The sequence below is a fragment of the Hemitrygon akajei genome, chromosome 19 (assembly GCF_048418815.1).
Source record: "Hemitrygon akajei chromosome 19, sHemAka1.3, whole genome shotgun sequence".
Taxonomy (NCBI): Eukaryota; Metazoa; Chordata; class Chondrichthyes; order Myliobatiformes; family Dasyatidae; genus Hemitrygon; species Hemitrygon akajei.
Window position 1 is genome coordinate 50,989,621 of NC_133142.1, and position 18,747 is coordinate 51,008,367.

At 43.9% G+C, this 18,747-nt stretch overlaps 1 protein-coding gene across 1 annotated transcript in view; it reads right to left on the reverse strand.

Annotated features, from left to right (window-relative positions):
- Positions 1-558: 558 nt before the first annotated feature.
- The window catches only part of cav3 (caveolin 3), a 38,880-nt gene continuing 20,691 nt past the window's right edge, over positions 559-18,747 (reverse strand). The window contains exon 2 of the mRNA XM_073072934.1: positions 559-1,082. Coding sequence (XP_072929035.1) covers positions 741-1,082 — 342 coding nt within the window. The 3' untranslated portion in view covers positions 559-740. The remainder of the gene's footprint in view (positions 1,083-18,747) is intronic.

Consider the following 18,747-nt stretch of genomic DNA (forward strand, 5'->3'; position numbering starts at 1 on the left):
ATCTGCAGAATCACTTGTGCTTACTATTTCCACAGATGCCTGCCAGCATCCTCCTCAGAGCCCACTCTACCACTCAGCTTAGCATTAGCAATAGCATTTAGATATATTACACTAGGTATGCTGATCAGTTCCATCAAATAGACTGTGGAGAGCTGGAGCCCCAGTACGAATGCCTGTAACACCCCAATGATTACAGCCTTCCCATCTAAAAATGAAAATAGCAGTGAACAGAGCATGTGAACCAGAGTCTGAAATAACTGATTCCAACGGTGGTAGGTATATGCATGAGGGTTTTGGGGGCAAATGGGCGGAGAAGGATATTGACAACGCTACAGACCTAGTAGTATGGTGGCAGTGTGAAGCAAACGTCATGGTCATGAGTTCACTACTGGTTTATATAGGATGTCCAGACTTTGAGTAATCTGATTACACCCAAAACAATAAGCTTGAGAAAGGATGAAAGTACTGTTGGGAAGCATTAGAAATTAGCTTAGGGTATTGATACAGTGAAGATCTTAATTGTAAGCAGACATGCATGAAAAATGACTCAGACAACTCTTTGTCAATTCATTTTCAGCTATCTTTTTGAACTGCTCAATGATCAAAAGTGGAAAACATTGGTGAGGTCAAGTTACAACCATATCAACAGTCGAAGTACAGTTACATTTGCAAAAGTTCTGAATAAAATCTAGCACTTTAGCAGACAGGACACATTTGTTGATTAGAACCATAAGGAGAAACTAAATTTCCTTGTGTAAATTGACATGGATGTTGTTGAATACTTTCCCCAGGGCTTCGTAGAAGGGGTCACAGAAGGTGTGAATGCACAGAGAGAAGACCCTGCTGATGCATTGGGTCTCGATCAGGTAGCTCTTGATGCAAGGCACAATGGCCCAGATGTGGCAGAAGGAGAGGCAAGCAAAGTAGAAACCCCAGATCAGTGACAGGGGGACTCCAAAGACAGCAGAGGTTATCCGGTAGCACCAGTACTTGGACACAGTGAAGACTGTGTTGCTGGTTTTCCACACACCGTCCAAGCTATATGTCCCCTCAGGCTCTGCGATCACATCTTCAAAGTCCACCTGTGGGGAAGAACCAAAATCATACTTCAAACCTTGATACCTGTCAAACCCAGAGCCTTCTTTCACCCTGCTTTAGTCCACAAGTTTATGATGAGAATACACAGAATTGGGTTGGTTTTGAAAGCATTTCCATGATGTTTGGTGAAAATTAAGCTATCAGATTTTATTTTGGGGAACTCATTTTTAGGAGTGGAAATTTGGAGAATACCAGGTTCTAAATCTTTCCCCATCTAGTGGTGTTTCTTGTAGTTCAACATTTCAGAGGATGCAGTAAGAGCCTAATAATTACATAAGAAAACTAAACAGGAACAGGTCATTCAGCCCCTTGTTCTGTTCTATCACTCGATATGATCATAGCTCACACAAAATGCTGGTGGAACACAGCAGGCCAGGCAGCATCGATAGGGAGAAGCGCTGTCGACGTTTCGGGCCGAGACCCTTCGTCAGGACTAACCGAAAGGAAAGATAGTAAGAGATTTTTCATGCATGTCTGCTTACAATTAAGATCTTCACTGTATCAATACCCTAAGCTAATTTCTAATGCTTCCCAACAGTACTTTCATCCTTTCTCAAGCTTACTGTTTTGGGTGTAATCAGATTACTCAAAGACTGGACATCCTATATAAACCAGTAGTGAACTCATGACCATGATGTTTGCTTCACACTGCCACCATACTACTAGGTCTGTAGTGTTGTCAATCTCTTACTATCTTTCCTTTCGGTTAGTCCTGATGAAGGGTCTTGGCCCGAAACATTGACAGCGCTTCTTCCTATAGATGCTGCCTGGCCTGCTGCGTTCCACCAGCATTTTGTGTGTGTTGTTTGAATTTCCAGCATCTGCAGATTTCCTCGTGTATGATCATAGCTGATTGTTTACGTCACTGCACTAATCTTCATTTTCCTAATATCTAAAGATCTTCCAATCTCATTCTAGAATATGTTCAATGACTCAATTGAGATTCACCAGCCTCAGGGTGAGTAACTATCTTCTCACCTCTCCCCCTAAATGGCTGAGCTCTTCTTTTGAGTGTGTGGTGTATGCGTACAGAAAAATAGTTTCCTTGAGTTGAGGGGTCTGTAACATAGTATTAAACTTAAGTCATTAAAGAGTGAAATTGGGAAGGATTTAACAGGGAGTGAAGAGTACAATTCCCTCTTTCTCAGAAGTTGTAGGTATTGGGAACTGCTTGGAACTAAGGTTGATCAATCTTTAATTAGAGGATTAAGGAAACAAAATAGATGAATGATCTAATTGAATAATGTATTGGCCTCTATCTGTTTGCACAATCCTAAACTGCTGGACCACACAACATTTCTAGATCGCTAATCACAGAAAATACATTATTTTGCTTTTGCTTAAAAGGTAACTGGGGCCAATATCAAATTTCCAAATTAGGGAGAATTGAAAGTTCCCAAAATATTGAGAGCACTTTGATATACACTGCAGCAAACATAAATGTACTGTATCAGTCACGTTCATGGTCTGATTAGCAGGGTCAATTAAATTGCATTGTGTAATTTTACCGTTAGTTTGACTAACGGTAGCATTGAACTGTGAAATTGTATCAAGGTGATTTCACCCTGATTATCAGTCCAGTCAGATTCAACCCCAGTTTCTAAGTGCGAGAGCTCACTGTGATAACTACCAGGGTGCTTAGGAAGTTTAAAGACTCATTGCCATTCATTCCCAGTACAAAGATGTATTAGTAAAACTCCAATAATCCAGTATCCAATTGTTTGGAAAACCTGACAGTCGGGCATCTGGATTGTGAGCCAGGGTCAGAATGCTTTTGTATTTCCCACTCCCTCCTAACTAGGTTCAATACAAGTTTTACTATACCACTGCGGGGACAAAGTTGTCCCAGGAGTGAAATGCAATAGTCCAGAAAATCTGTTAGTCCTACCCTACCAAAGTCCTGAAGGTGCAGAATTATTGGAGTTTAACTGTATACGGAAAGGCTGACAGTAAAATCTCTAAAACTGAGTGAAATTGTGGATCTGTGCAGAAGGTAACTGTCAATGAACTGTGGTGATGAAGGACTGGAGTCGCATATAGGGCAGACTAAACAAATGTGCCCAATTTATTTTCCCTTAAGGATATCTGAGTTTTCAAACCTTAACTCTATAGTCACTCATACTCAAACTAATTGGTTATTTCTTGAAATTTTGGAACAGAACTCAGTTTCTCAAGGTATTCAGGTGGGCTTCAAACTGACAACACTAACCTGCATTTACGTAGCGCCTTTATCACGGCAAAATCCAACGAGCTCCATCTGCAACAAACAGGGTTTCCTGGTGGCCAACCAATGTAATTCCAATCCCCATCCTGAGCTGTTGGTCCATGGCTTTCTCAGCTGCCATGATGAGGCCACTCTCAGGTTGGAGGAGTAACACCTCATACTCGGTTTGGGCAGCCTCCAAACTGATGGCATGAACGCCAATTTCTCTACCTACCAGTAATTTCTCCCCCTCCCCGATCTCTCTTTTACCAATCTGCATTCTGACTCCCTTCTTACCCTTTTTTAACTCCTCACCTGCCTATCACCTCCCTCTCGTGCCATCCTCCTTCCCTTTCTCCCGTGGTCCGCTCTCCACCCCTGTCAGATTCCCTTTTCCTCGGCCCTTTACCTTTCCCATCTATTACCTCCCAGCTTCTCAATTCATCCCCCCTCTCCCATCCACCTACCTGCCCCCTCACCTGGCATCACCTTCCACCTTCCGGTTTATACTCCTTCCCCTCCTCCCACCTTCTTCCCTCTTCCAGTCCTGATGAAGGATCAAGGTCCGGAACATTGACTTTCCACGGATATTGCATGGCTTGCTGAGTTCCTCCAGTATCTGATGTGCGTTAGTCAACAAGCTGCCTCATTGAACCATTTTCATAGAGGGCTTCTCACCAGGAGAAATATCACAGTAAGTGCCAAAAGGCTTAGCAAGGGAAGGAAAGCAGCAAAAATGGTGAGGGAGATGTGGAGTCAGGAAGGGAATTAATTTTAGATCTTCAAGTTCTGCTTATGAACAGAAAAGCATGGCGAAAATCCCAGGGTGACCAAGAGGCCGGAATTGGAGGACGGCAGACAACTTGGAGGCTGAAGGGCTGGAGGTGACAGACAGGAGACTGAGGCACTGGATAGATTTGAAACAAGGATGAGAATTTTTAAACTAAGGTGTTACTAAACAAGGAGCCAATGTGGCAAGTACCGAGTGTTAAGTGAAAGGTGTGGTGCCAGTTAGGCAAGGGCACTGAGTCTGATGAACACAATGGAGGACAGTGACACTGGAATAGTCAAGCCTAGAGTAAGAATTGTGTGGTTGAGGTTCAGTGGCAGAGAAGCTGAGGCTGGGTGCAGATGAGGTGGAAAGAGCCAGATCTAACCTTGAGTAATGCATACAAAATGCTGGAGGAACAGGTCAGACAACATCCACGGAGAGGAATAAACAGCCCACGTATCAGGCCAAGGCCCTGATTGACTGATGGACTGGTTATTTCTTCAACGGTTTGATCGGGGCACGACTGCGCAAGCGCTTGGACGTCAGCCAGTGAGGACAGCAAAAGAGTTTAAAAAGAAGCACCTTATAGAGCAGGCGTCAGCGGAGCGGGTGACAAAGTAGAGGGAGACGAAGTAAAAAGGCTTTGGTTCAACGGGGCTTTGGCAATAACGGGTCGAGGCAAAGCAGGTTACCTGTGTAGAATACAGACAGGAAGAATGTGTGTGAGGCCGGTGTTCTGTACTCGGTGTCAGTTGTGGGAAGTCCTGGAGACTCCCAGCCTCCTGAATGGCCACATCTGCACCAGGAGCGTCGAGCTGCAGCTCCTTAGGGACCCTGTTAGGGAAAGTGAGGAGGTGATAGAGAGGAGCTACAGGCAGGTAGTCACACCGGGCCCTGGAGAGACAGATAAGTGGGTAATGGTCAGGAGAGAGAAGGACAGCAGTCAGAGGCTAGAGAGTACCCCTGTGGCTCAGAAGGGTAGGGAAAGGAACAGGATGGCAGCAGCGATAGGGGACTCCATAGTTATATAACCATATAAAAATTACAGCACAGAAACAGGCCTTCTCGGTCCTTCTAGTCCATGCTGAATGCTTAATCTCACCTAGTCCCATCCACCTGCACTCAGCCTATAACCCTCCATTCCTTTCCTGTCCATATACCTATCCAATTTTATTTTAAATGACATTTAAAATGAGCTTCTACTGGAAGCTCATTCCACACAACTACCACTTTCTGAGTAAAGGAATTCCCCCTCGTGTTACCCCTAAACTTTTGCCCCCTAACTCTCAACTCATGCTCTCTTGTTTGAATCTTCCCCTACTCTCAATGGGAAAAGCCTATCCACGTCAACTCTATCAATCCCCCTCAATTTTAAATACCTCTATCAAGTCCCCCCTCAACCTTCTACGTTCCAAAGAATAAAGGCCTAACTTGTTCAACATTTCCCTGTAACTTAGCTGCTGAAACCCAGGTAACATTCTAGTAAATCTCCTCTGTACTCTCTCTATTTTGTTGACATCTTTCCTATAATTCGGTGACCAGAACTGTACACAATACTCCAAATTCGGCCTTACCAATGCCTTGTACAATTTTAACATTACATCCCAACTCCTAAACTCAATGCTCTGATTTATAAAGGCCAGCATACCAAAAGCTTTCTTCACCACCCTATCCACATGAGATTCCACCTTCAGGGAACTATGCACCATTATCCCTAGATCACTCTGTTCTACTGCATTCTTCAATGCCCTACCATTTAGTTAGGGGGTCAGACAGGCGATTGGGTGGACGCAGGAAAGAAGCATGGATGGTAGTTTGCCTCCCAAGTGTCAGGGTCCGGGATGTTTCTGATTGCGTCCACGATATCCTGAAGTGGGCAGGAGAACAGCCAGAGGTCATGGTACATATTGGTACCAATGACACAGGCAGGGAAAAGGAAGAGGTCCGGAAAGCAGACTACAGGGAGTTAGGAAGGAAGTTGAGAAACAAGACCACAAAGGTAGTAATCTCGGGATTACTGCCTGTGCCACATGACAGTGAGTATAGGAATAGAATGAGGGATTGGAGCCGGGGCAGGGATTCAGATTTCCGGATCACTGGGAACTCTTTTGGGGCAGGAGTGACCTGTACAAAAAGGACGGGTTGCACTTGAATCCTTTTTTTTGTGTGCCATACTCTGCCAGAGGCTCAGCGACCACTTTTTTTTCAAGTGGTTGTCTTGGAGGAAAGATTTTGTGAGTGGTTCCCTACGTCCTTCTCACAGCGCAGTATTTTTTTTATGAGGCCGAGTTGCGAGCTCGACACTCAACCCGGCACAGATGGAAAGCGTGTCCAGGAGTGGCCTGACTGGATTCAAACTCGGGAACCTTTGTTCCGGAGTCCGGCGCTGATGTTACTGTGCCACAAGCTGGACACTTGAATCCTAGGAGGACCAATATCCTGGCAGGGAGGTTTGCTGAGGCATTCAATTGGGGTAAGGGGAAATATGAGGCTATCAGGCAGGAACTTGGAAGGATAAATTGGGAACAGATGTTCTCAGGGAAATTTACAGTAGAAATGTGGAAATGTTCTGGGGATATTTGCGTGGAGTTCTGCATAGGTACATTCCAATGAAACAGGAAGGATGGTGTACAAAGGCTGTTGTAAATCTAGTCAAGAAGAAAAGAAGCGCTTATGAAAGGTTCAAAAAAAACAAGGTAATGATAGAGATCTAGAAGATTATAAGGCTAGCAGGAAGGAGCTTAAGAAAGAAATTAGGGGCCATGAGAAGGCCTTGGCGGACAGATTTAAGGAAAACCCAAGGCATTCTACAAGTGTGTGAAGAACAAGAGGATAAGATGTGAGAGAATAGGACCAATCAAGTGTGACAGTGCAAAAGTGTGCATGGAACCAGAGGAGATAGCAGAGGTACATAATGAGTACTTTGCTTCCATATTCATTACGGTAAAGGATCTTGGCGATTGTAGGAATGACATTCAATGGACTGAAAAGCTTGAGCATGTAGATTTTAAGAAAGAGGATGTGCTGGAGCTTTTGGAAAGCATCAAGTTGGATAAGTCACTGGCACTGGACGAGACGTACCCCAGGCTACTGTGAGAGGTGAGGGAGGAGATTGCTGAGCCACTGGCAGTGATCTTTGCATCATCAATGGAGACAGGAGAGGTTCCGGAGGATTGGAGGGTTGCAGATGTTTTTCTATTCTTCAAGAAAGGGAGTAGAGATAGCCCAGTAAATTATAGAGCAGTGAGTCTTAATTCAGTGGTTGGTAAGTTAATGGAGAAGATCCTGAGAGGCAGGATTTATGAACATTTGGAGAGGCATAATATGATTAGGAATAGTCAGCATGGCTTTGTGAAAGGCAGGTCGTGCCTTATGAGCCTGATTGAATCTTTGAGGATGTGACTAAACACATTGATGAAGGTAGAGCAGTCGATGCGGTGTATATGGATTTCAGCAAGGCATTTGATAAGGTACTCCATCCAAGGCTTATTGAGAAAGTAAGGAGGCATGGGATCCAAGAGAACATTACTTTGTGGATCCAGAACTGGCTTGCCCACAGAAGGCAAAGAGTGGTTGTGGACGGGTCATATTCTGCATGGAGGTCGGTCACCAGTGGGGTGCCTCAAGGATCTGTTCTAGGATCCCTACTCTTCATGATTTTTATAAATGACCTGGATGAGGAAGTGGAGGGATGGATTAGTAAGTTTGCTGATGACACAAAGGTTGGAGGTTTTGTGGATTGTGTGGAGGGCTGTCAGATTTTACAGCAGGACATTGATAAGATGCAAAACTGGGCTGAGAAGTGGCAGATGGAGTTCAACCCAGACAAGTGTGAGGTGGTTCATTTTGGTAGGTCAAATATGATGAAAGAATATAGCATTAATGGTAAGACTCTTGGCAGTATGGAGGATCTGAGGAATCTTGGGGTCCGAGTTCAGAGGACACTCAAAGCTGCTGCCTAGGTTGACTCTGTGGTTAAGAAAACATATGATGCATTGGCCTTCATCAATCGTGGGATTGAGTTTAGGAGCTGAGAGGTAATGTTGCAGCTACATAGGACCCTGGTCAGACCCCACTTGGAGTACTGTGCTCAGTTCTGGTCGCCTCACTACAGAAAGAATGTCGAAACTATAGAAAGGGTGCAGAGGAGACTTACCAAGTGCTGCCTGGATTGGGGAGCATGCCTTATGAGAATAGGTTGAGTGAACTCTACCTTTTCTCTTTGGAGCAACAGAGAATGAGACGTGACCTGATAGAGGTGTATAAAATGATAAGAGGCATTGATCATGTTGATAGTCAGAGACTTTTTCCCAGGGCTGAAATGGCTAGTACGAGAGGGCACAGTTTTAAGGAGCTTGAAAATAGGTACAGAGGAGATGTCAAGGTAATTATTTTTCCCCACAGAGAGTGGTTGGTGTGTGGCATGGTCTGTTGGCGACAGTGGTGGAGGTGGATACAATAGGGTCTTTTAAGAGACTCCTGGACAGGTACATGGAGCTTAGAAAAATAGAGGGCTATGGGTAACCTTAAGTAATTTCTAAGGACATGTTTGGCACAGCATTGTGGGCCGAAGGGCCTGTATTGTGCTGTAGGTTTTCTATGTTTCTATGGTTACTTCTCTCCATTGATGCTACCTGACTTGCTGAGTTCCTCTAGCATTTTTGTGTGTTACTTTAGAGTTCACGCATCTGCAGAATCTCTGGTGTTTAAGACTTAACTTTGACATGGATAATTGATTCAAAACTCATCTCAGAGCCCAATGCGGGATTGTTTGCAAAGTCTCTCAGACAAAGGCAAGGGAGAAGCGGATGGCTAGAAAACTGGATTTGTCATTGGGAATACAGAAAGTATTTTCACTGTTCTTAATAACTCCTCTTCACACCACATGCTATGCCGAAAAATCAGTTTGCAGACGATGGGAGTAACAGTGGCTTAGAACTGAAGACTGCCAATGTAATTGCAGAAATGTCTGCTGTGTTTTTGGATTACGTTGTGATACCAAACACCAGCTGTTAATGAGAATTACCAGTCACAAATTATAATCTTTTGAATTCATTACACTGAGCCGTGCACAATAAAAGAGGAGGTCAGGCAAAGAACTATCTAGATGATGGAGAATAATTGTTCACTCACCTGAACAATATTGGAGAAATCACAGTATTGCACTGGAGAACATTTAGCCTATCAAGTCTGTACCATCCTTTTTAGGCATCCATTACTCTTGTGAGACCATGGATTTGTGCCTTGGAAGGTTTCCAGGGCGCAGGGTTGTATGGGAGACCGGCAGTTGCCCAAGCCTTCCCCTCTCCATGCCACCGATGTTGTCCAAGGGAAGGGCAATAGGACCTAAGCAGCTTGACACCAGTGTCATCGCAGAGCAATGTGTTGTTAAGTGCCTTGCTCAAGGACACAACGCACTGCCTCAGCTGAGGCTCGAACCAGTGACCTTCCGATCACTAGACCAATGCCTTATCCACTAGGCCACGCGCCAACATAAGAGCCACGTACCATCTTAAGCAAGAGCTAATTCCACTTCCTCCTCCTCTACCCAAGCCCTGCTAATAGATTTTCTTTCAAGTACTTACAGAGATTGAATCTCCTGCACTAACCCAGCAGAGTAGATTCTAGAGCTATCTACTCATTTTATTAAAAGGTTGCCCCAATTATTTCACTATACTGTATCTTCACTACCGCCACAAAGGAACCTGTCCCATGCATCAAGCACCCTCACAAATTCCCCTCTGTAAGGTAAACAGCTTTCAGTGGCTATTAGGTATGAGGCTAAGCTGTAAATAAGTCTGGAAGGTGAGTTGGGAGGTCACAAGCACACATTACATTATTGGCAATATTGGATAGACCCATTTCAACTCTATGGAAGGGCCAGCAGTATGAATGGAGATTTACAAGCAAGTTAAGATGGGTGTGTGTTGGGAAGTGAGGAAGCTGGGGATGGGGCAATAGTTGCAAAGACGGGGGGGTTTGAAGGTTGTGGTTGTTTTGAGGAGAATGGTGATGAAGGTAAGGTCCCAGTACCTGATGGAGCCAGATTGGGGAGCTGGCCAGTCAGTTTACAGGGAACAGGAACAAGGGAGCAGCAGGTCTGCATCACTGATAAGATGGGCTCAGGAAGGGCACAAATAGCAATGGGAATAAAATTAGGTAAAGATGTGTTCAGAACTGGGCATGGGAGCAGTCAAGTCCGTAGTGCACAAATTGGAAGTTATGTTTGCATTCCCAGTGGCCCAGGAATATTGAGCAGATTTGGCAGATAGAGCCAAATGGTGCTTTATGTGTGAAACGTCTAAAGGAGTGTTCCAAAAAAGCTAAGAGTTGAATCAAGGTAGAAGTGGGCAATAGAGGGAGGAAGGGGTGATTGAGGGGAGGGGGGGTCACTGCGATTTAATTATCTGGATTACTCCCTTCAGATCTCTGGAGTATCAGTTTATCAACCAGAACAACACACCATCAAACTCCAACTTCAGGTTTGTTGTCATAGGGTATTAACACCATGAAAATTAGCCCTTTGCAGCAGCATCACAGTACATTACAAGACGAGTACAAACATGCTAACATAAACTTAATTTAACCGATATTGTACATAACTTACACATGCACAAAATAAACATAAATAAATTGTTGTGGTTGTATTCTCCAAATCGGAATGGGGAATAGCATTCTTTCCACTTAATGGAGATTGTTACATATGCACACACAAACACCTCCAGTCTGGCCCCACTAGACAGCCCACCCACTATCGCATACTATACTGAGAGTGAGCTGCACTGTGAAAGATATTGACTTTTAGTCAAGACTTTAAAATAAGACTCAGCCTATACTCTGAACCAGATTAATACTTCACTTGGTACTATTTGCAAAGGAGCTCAGATGTTCTCCCGGGATTTTGGGAAACATTTATTCCTCAATCAACATTGCCAAAATTTACTGCTGTCTATGCGAGTTTGCTGCCTACACATAGGCTGCTGGATTTCCTACATATTCTGACTAAAGCTCATACATTTTCCATTAGCTATAAGGTACCTTGGCATGTTTGAGTCCTTACTTACAAGTTTATTCTTTCTTTCATTGGTTTGTACAATGAAAAATTGAACAACAGGTATCAAATTATCTTCCAATTTTGAATATACAGCGTAGAATTCTGGGATGTTATTGCATTACATAGCAGGTAATTACATCTACTGCAACTATTTTTATTCATTTGAGATTAGCTGCAATTATATGACTTATTTTCCACATTATGTACAAGCATCAAAAAGATGTCTGACCTCAGTGCTGTGGAGTATTGTAGACTTTAAATATGGGTGTTTCACAGTGAGAAATATTCTGTACTCAGAACTTTATGTTCAAGCACAAAATTCAGTTTCCTACATCACCTCAACACTGAAACAAATCTCTTGCATGGACTGATTTAGAAAAGACTGGACCTACTCAATGGACAATTTATTGAACTTACATGTAAATGTTGATTAACTGGTTACTTGTATTTGCAATTTGTAACAAATGTAACCTTAAGGTTTTTGTTACAATCAGTTTTCAAACAAAGTCATGTTCTGAGTTGCATCCGATTCGCTCTCTGCCCCATGATGGCTCAACTGATATGGTTCCAGCTAAAACTCTGACACTTCGTTTCAAATTCCTCCACAAACCCAGCCCTCACCCCTTCTTCAGTTCTGCAACAACACAAGATCTTGGTATTTCTGATTTCCAGCCTTTTGCTCACCCCTGATTTTTACTCTACTGGTTGTGTTGAGTTGTTCGCCGATCCTGGCAATTTACAACCACCTAAGCTCTTCCGAATGATTTCACTCTTCTATTAGTGATGGATTGCCTTCGTGGGATTTCTTTCTTCAACTTTTCAATCCATTCCTTTTCCTTGGCAGTTCTTAAAATCTACTTCTTTGACCAAGAGGTCACCTCCCCTAGTATCTTTTTGCTTGTTGACCTTCTTGTGGAGAACTCTGGGACACTTTTCTTAAAAGTGTTAAAGTTGATGCAAAGTGCCAGTTGTTGTCTGTCTGATGAATCAGCAATAACAAGCAATCATTTCAGCCTGAGCTCTTCAGTAACTCATCGCTTCAATTGCTGCCCTCACCACACCGCCGCCGTATGGGCTATTATATATAAATGATAAATATGAATTGTGAGGTCAGATTAATTACTCAGTAGCTGAATTAATTAGGAAAATTTCCATTAACTTGCATGCATATCTAGTAACTAATCGGGCTCTTTTCTCCTCACTCAGAATGGGATGCAAATTCAAATATAAACCCTCCAATCTCTCCCATGCATGGACCTATCCAAATGCCTCTTAGGTGTTGCAATTATGCCCAACTTGACTACTTCCTTTGGCAGTTAATTCCAGGCACACACTACCCTCAGTGTAAAATCATTTTGAGAGGGGCAATGGACCCACTATGCCTCATTTCTTTTGCCCCTCTTTATCCCAAACCCCCACATTTTCGAATCCCCAAACAGGGCGTTAGTTGATTCTTGACCTCGCAATTATGGCTTTGCCAGGCAGCTTAGTGGTCGCTGGAACACTTGAGGGTGCCAGCGATTAGGGTTTGATTCCCACCACTGTCTGTGTGGAGTTTGCATGTTCTCCCTAAGGCTGCGTGGCTTTCCTCCAGAAGCTCTGGTTTCCTCCCACATTCCGAGGATGTAGGGGTTGGTGGGTTGTGGGCATGCTACATTGACACCAGAGGCTTGTGGGCTGCCCTCAGCATATCCTTGGACTTGGTTGCTTGTTGACACAAACAACACAGTTCACTCTATGTTTCAATATGAATGTGAGAAATAGGGCGAATCATTAATCTTTATCACCTTGTTTACATGCTCTGATCTTTCTCTGTAGCTGTTACACTTTCTTCTGCATTCTGCTATTGTTTTACCTTTTCTACCTTGATGTACTGTGTAATGATTCAAACACAAAGTACACTGCAGATGCTGTGGTCAAATCAAGACATACAAAAAAGCTGGATGAAGTCTGCCTACTCTGCCTACTCCCATCAAACCGTACCTGGACTATATTCCCAGTAAATTGACTGACCCACTTCCATTGGCAGTTCATTACACACTCACAGCACCCCCTGAGTGAAGCAATTTCCCCTCAAGTTCATATTGTCACATGAACCAAGAACAAAAAACCAAGAACAAAAAACAAAAAACTTTCAACAAAAAACTTGACTATTCCCACAGATTGAATCATTACACGACGTACAAAAAAGCTGGATGAACTCAGCAGGTCGGGCAGCGTCCGTTGAAAGGAGCAGTCAACGTTTCCGGTCGAGCACCTACGCTCCGTCCACCACAACAGACAGGGTCTCCCGGCTGCCACTCACTTCAACTCTGCCTCTCATTCCCATTCGGATATGTCCATACATGGCCTCCTCTACTGCCATGATGAGGCCAAACTCAGGTTGGAGGAACAACACCTCATCTACCGTCTGGGTAGTCTCCAGTCCCTTGGTATGATCATCGAATTCTCCAACTTCCAGTAATTCCCTCCCTCTCCCTTCCCCCATCCCACCTTCACTCTGTCTCCTCTTCTAGCTGCCTATCACCTCTCATGACTCTGCCTTCTTCTACTACCCATAGTGCTTTCCCCTTAGATTCCTTCTTCACATCTCCTGCCTATCCCCTCCCTGCTTCCCCTCCCCCACCCCTTGATCTTTCCTCTGATTGGTTTTCCACCCTCCCTCCACCTTCTTTATAGGGCCCCTGCCCCCTCCTTCTTTAGTCCTGACAAAGGGTCTCGACCAGAAACATTGACTGCTCCTTTCAACGGACGCTGCCCGACCTGCTGAGTTCATCCAGCTTTTTTGTACGTCGTGTAATGATTCAATCTGTGGGAGTAGTCAAGTTTTTTGTTGATCCTTGGTTCATGTGACAATATGAACTTGAGGGGAATTGCTTCACTCGGGGTGCTGTGAGTGTGTAATGAACTGCCAATGGAAGTGGGTCAGTCAGTTTACTGGGAATATAGTCCAGATACGGTTTGATGGGAGTAGGCAGAATAATGGTTTGGCATGGACTAGATGGGCAGAAGGGCCTATTTATGAGTTGTGATGCTCTATGATTCTATAGTTCCAACAATAAATAGGTGAAGTCGCTGCCTTCTCCACACTGATGTATGGGCTATTACGTGTTGGTGGTAAATATGAATTGTGAGGTCAAATTAATTACTCAGTAGCTGAATTAATTAGAATATTTTGTCATTAATTTGCATGTAGATCTAGTAACTAATTGGGTTATTTTTTCCTCACTCAGAATGAGATACAAATTAGAAAATAAACCCTCCGAGCCTCTCCCATGATTGGAAAGGTAGCAAATTGGCTGATGTCCTTTTGTTAATGCACACTGCTTGCATTGCATTTGTCTATCTGTTGTTCCATCTTTTATTTAGTTTCTGTGTGCTGACCAGCTTACTGGCAAAACAACAAAACATTTCAAAGCATCACAAGGAAGTGACTATTTAAGCACACTTAAGTGATATTGTTTGTCTTCCTGAACCACTGTGAGAGGACAGGCAGGACTTTGCTTTAACTTCTCATCCCTACAGTACAAATTTCAATCAATACTGAATAGGAATGTGAACCTAGATTATAGCATGAAGTTCTTGGAGTGAAGTTTGATCTCACAACTCCTGTCCAGGAAATAAATGCCTATCCCGGGCCAAGTTGATGAACTTAATCTGTGAGATGATACTGAGTTTATACACTCAGTGGCCACTTTATTAGGTACACCTACCCTTTAATGCAGATATCTAATCAGTCAACCATGTGGCAAAAACTCAATGCATAAAAGCACGCTGACATGTTCAAAATGTTCAGTTTTTGTTCAAACCAAACATCAAAATAGAGAAGAAATGTGATCTAAGTGACTTTGACTGTGGAACAATTGTTGGTGGCAAACAAGATGGTTTGAAAATCTCAGAAATTGCAGATCTACTGGGATTTTCATGCACGACAGTCTCTGGCGTTTAAAAAGATTGGCGTGAAAATATAAAAGCATCCAGTGAGCGGCGGTTCTAAGGGTGAAAACGCCATTTTGATGAGATTGGCCAGACTGATTTAAGCTGACAGGAAGGTGACAGTAACTCAAACAACTACACATTACAACAGTGGTGTGCAGAAGAGCATCTCTGAATGCACGACACATTGAACCCTGAAGTGGAAGGGCGACTGCAGCAAAACACCTCGAACAGGAGCGCTGCACACGCAGGGCCCTTAGTATTATTAAGGATCCCACCCACCCACCCATCATCATCTTCGACTTTCTACCATCAAGCAGGAGACTCCGATGCATAAAGACAAGAACGGTCAGGATGGGAAACAGTTTCTTCCCCCAGGCCATTAGGCGTCTGAACTCCCGTACACATGGTATTCAAAGTGTCACTGGTTAATCTATTCTGTACCTTCCATTATTTAACATGAATGTACTTCAGTTTGTTATTTATGTCTGATTCATCTGTAGATTTTATCCTTGATAAGTTATCAAGTGTTGTGTGTGTTTTGTGCTTTACACCCTGGGGTTTGAAGAAAAGTTGTCTCGTTTCCATATACATTATATGTATATATACATAGTATACGTGTATATAGTTAAATGACAATAAATTTGACTTGTCTTGACTTAAGCTTAGTGGCGACTTTATTAGGTAAAGGAAAACCATAAGACATAGGAGCCCAATTAGGCCATTCACCACATTGAGTCTACTCAGCTATTCCTTTATGGCTAATTTATTATCTCTCTCAACCTCATTATCCTGCCTTCTCCACCTAACCCTTGACACCCAGACTGATGAAGAACCATCAACCTCTGCTGTTAGGACCTAATTAAGTGACCGTTTAGTGTATTTCCAGCAGGCTACAGATGCTTCTCTATTAACCCCATTATCACCCTCTGGAATTACTGAATAATTTTATCTTCAATATCATATCAGTTCGAGGCCTAGTGTCCGGTGATCGGCTGGTTCTGGGGTCGATGCTGAGGGTCTGAAGTCAAGGCCCGTAAACCGTAGCCGTGAGTCTGTGAACTCTGCAGTAAGTCCACTGGGGAAGTCGAGGCTCAATGTCTCAGAGCCCAGGTCCACTGGAGGCTGGAGGCCTGTCTTAGGGGTTAGATAAGTGCGTAAGGGAGGACCAGGGCTTGTTTTGCTGAACTTGCTTTTTCGTTGCTTGTTACATTCTGTGTTGTTCTGCCGAGCATTGAAGGCGTGCTATGTTGGTACCGGACTATGTGGTGACACTTGTGGGCTGCCCCCCCCCCCAGAACACCCTCAGGCATGTTGGGTTGTTAATGCAAACAATGCATTTCACTGTACTTGTGCAGACATGATGAATAATTTTGAATCTTGGTATAATCCTTGCCTGGTCTGCCAATAAACTGGTTTAGATTCTGACTCTAACCTTGCTCACTTCACTTGAGACCCTTATGACCATCTCATTTTGCAGACAGGGTCTGAAACTAGACTCAATGTTTCATTCTTTGTCCTTGTTCCCCCCCCCCCCACACCCCCAGGTCTAATGCAAGGACATTCTTTGTTCTCTCCCTCCAGGGTTTGATACATGGGCATCCTTTCCCACCACAGAATTGGCTAATTAGGTACAATGTTGGCTCAGTATCCCAGACCCCTGATTGAGTGGTGACATGCAGTTCACATCTGTGAATTCCTTCTACCACCAACAGCCGCCACCCCTTCCCCCTTCTCAGCCAGGCCTACGAAGGGAAGTAGTCAGTGTGGACAGGGGGAGAGAGGCAGAGAGGGAATCAGACAACTGCACCCGCAAAGCTTCAAGCTGAATTGCTACTCACCACATTAGGCAACTTAACTTTGGATGCAGAAAAATCCTAATTTCTGGGGGGGGGGGGGGGGTTTACACATTGCTCTGGCTTCCTCCCACATCCTAAAACCATACAGGTTTGTAGGTTAATTGTCCAAGTGTGTAGGTGAGTAGTACAATCTGGGGAATTGATAAGCGTACCAAGTATCCCATACGTGGAGAGGATTGGTGTTGCTTTATTATTGTTACATGTACAGCCAAAAGCTTGTCTTGCACGCTGTTCATTGAGATCAGATCCTTACACAGTGCATTGTGCTGTGTAATAACAATGCAGAATAAAGAGTAAAAGCTACCGAAAACGTGCAGTGCAGGCAAACAATAAAGAGCAAAGTCATAACGAGGTAGATTATGAGATCAAGAACCCATCTTATCATACAGGAGGTCCACTCAAGAGTCCGATAAGAATGTGATAGAATCTTCCATTAGTAGGGCAGTCTCATCTCCGAGGGCACAACCTCGGAATACAAGGACATCCCTTTAAAAACAAAGCTGAAGAGAAATTTCTCCAGCCAGAGGGTAATGAATCTGTGGAATCATTGCCACAGAGGACTATGGAGGCCAAGTCATCGACAGGTCTCAGCCCGAAATGTTGACTGTACTTTTGGCTGTGTTGCTCTGCTGAGCCAAGTGGACATGCTACGTTGGCAAGAGAATGTACGGTGACACTTGTGGGCTGCCCCCAAACACATCCTTGGGTGTGCTGGTTGTTAACACTAACACACTTCAATTTCACTGTATGTTCTCATGTACATATGATGAATAAATCTGAATCATAAGACATAAGGATAGAATTAGGCCTTTTGGCCCATCGAGTCTGCTCTGCCATTCCATCATGGCTAATTTGACACCCTAAGAACCTATCAACTTCCACTTTAAGTGTACCCAATGATTGGGCCTCCACAGCACCCTGTGGCAATGAATTGCACAGATTCACCACCCTCTGGCTAAAGAAATTCCTCCTAACTTCTGTTCTAAATGGACATCTCTCTATTGTGAGGTTGTGCTCTCTGGTTCTAGGCTCCCCCACTACAGGAACCATCCTCTCCACGACCACTCAATCTATGCCTTTGAATATGCAAATAAGATCCCCCCCTCACAGTCTTCTAAATCCCATCGCATATAGGCCCAGTGCCACCAAGCACTCTTATGGAATGTGGGGAGGATAGGGTACGTTGAAGATTAGTGTGGATTATTATGAGAGAGTGCACTGACTCAATGAGGCAAATTGGTCACTTTCTAAGTCTAAAGGATATACAGATATGTAGAAGGTGGCAGTGAGGTAGTTCTTTGACCTGTTGATATATGGTGAAAATATTCCTCTGTTGGTTGGGGCATGCTTGAACTTTGACCTAGTGGTATTGAAAAAAAGTTATATGGCATCCAGTTGGGATGGAGCATGATTTGGTGGGTGCAATCTGGACTTACTCCCCTGCACTTTCTGTCTTTAACCAGCTGGCAGATACCGTCCAAGAGGCTTAGTCACGAAGAAGGGTCTTGGCCCAGAGCGTCGCCTGTTTATTCATTTCATAGACGCTGCCTGAGCTGCTGAGTTCCTCCAGCATTTTATGTGTGTTGTTTTGGTTTCCTGCATCTACAGACTTTCTGATGTTTAGGTAGGTTGTAATATTTTTCGGTGGTTCTGCACCAGACAGTACTCCAGACCTCTGCTATGGAGTTAGACCTCAGAAGGGAGCTCCTCTGGGAAGTGTTGACACGGTTACCTAAGGTTTAACTACATTTGGGCCTTTAAACCCGCAAGCAATGCCGGGTAGACTGAATTCCTCACTTGCATTTCAATAAATGTGCATTGGATC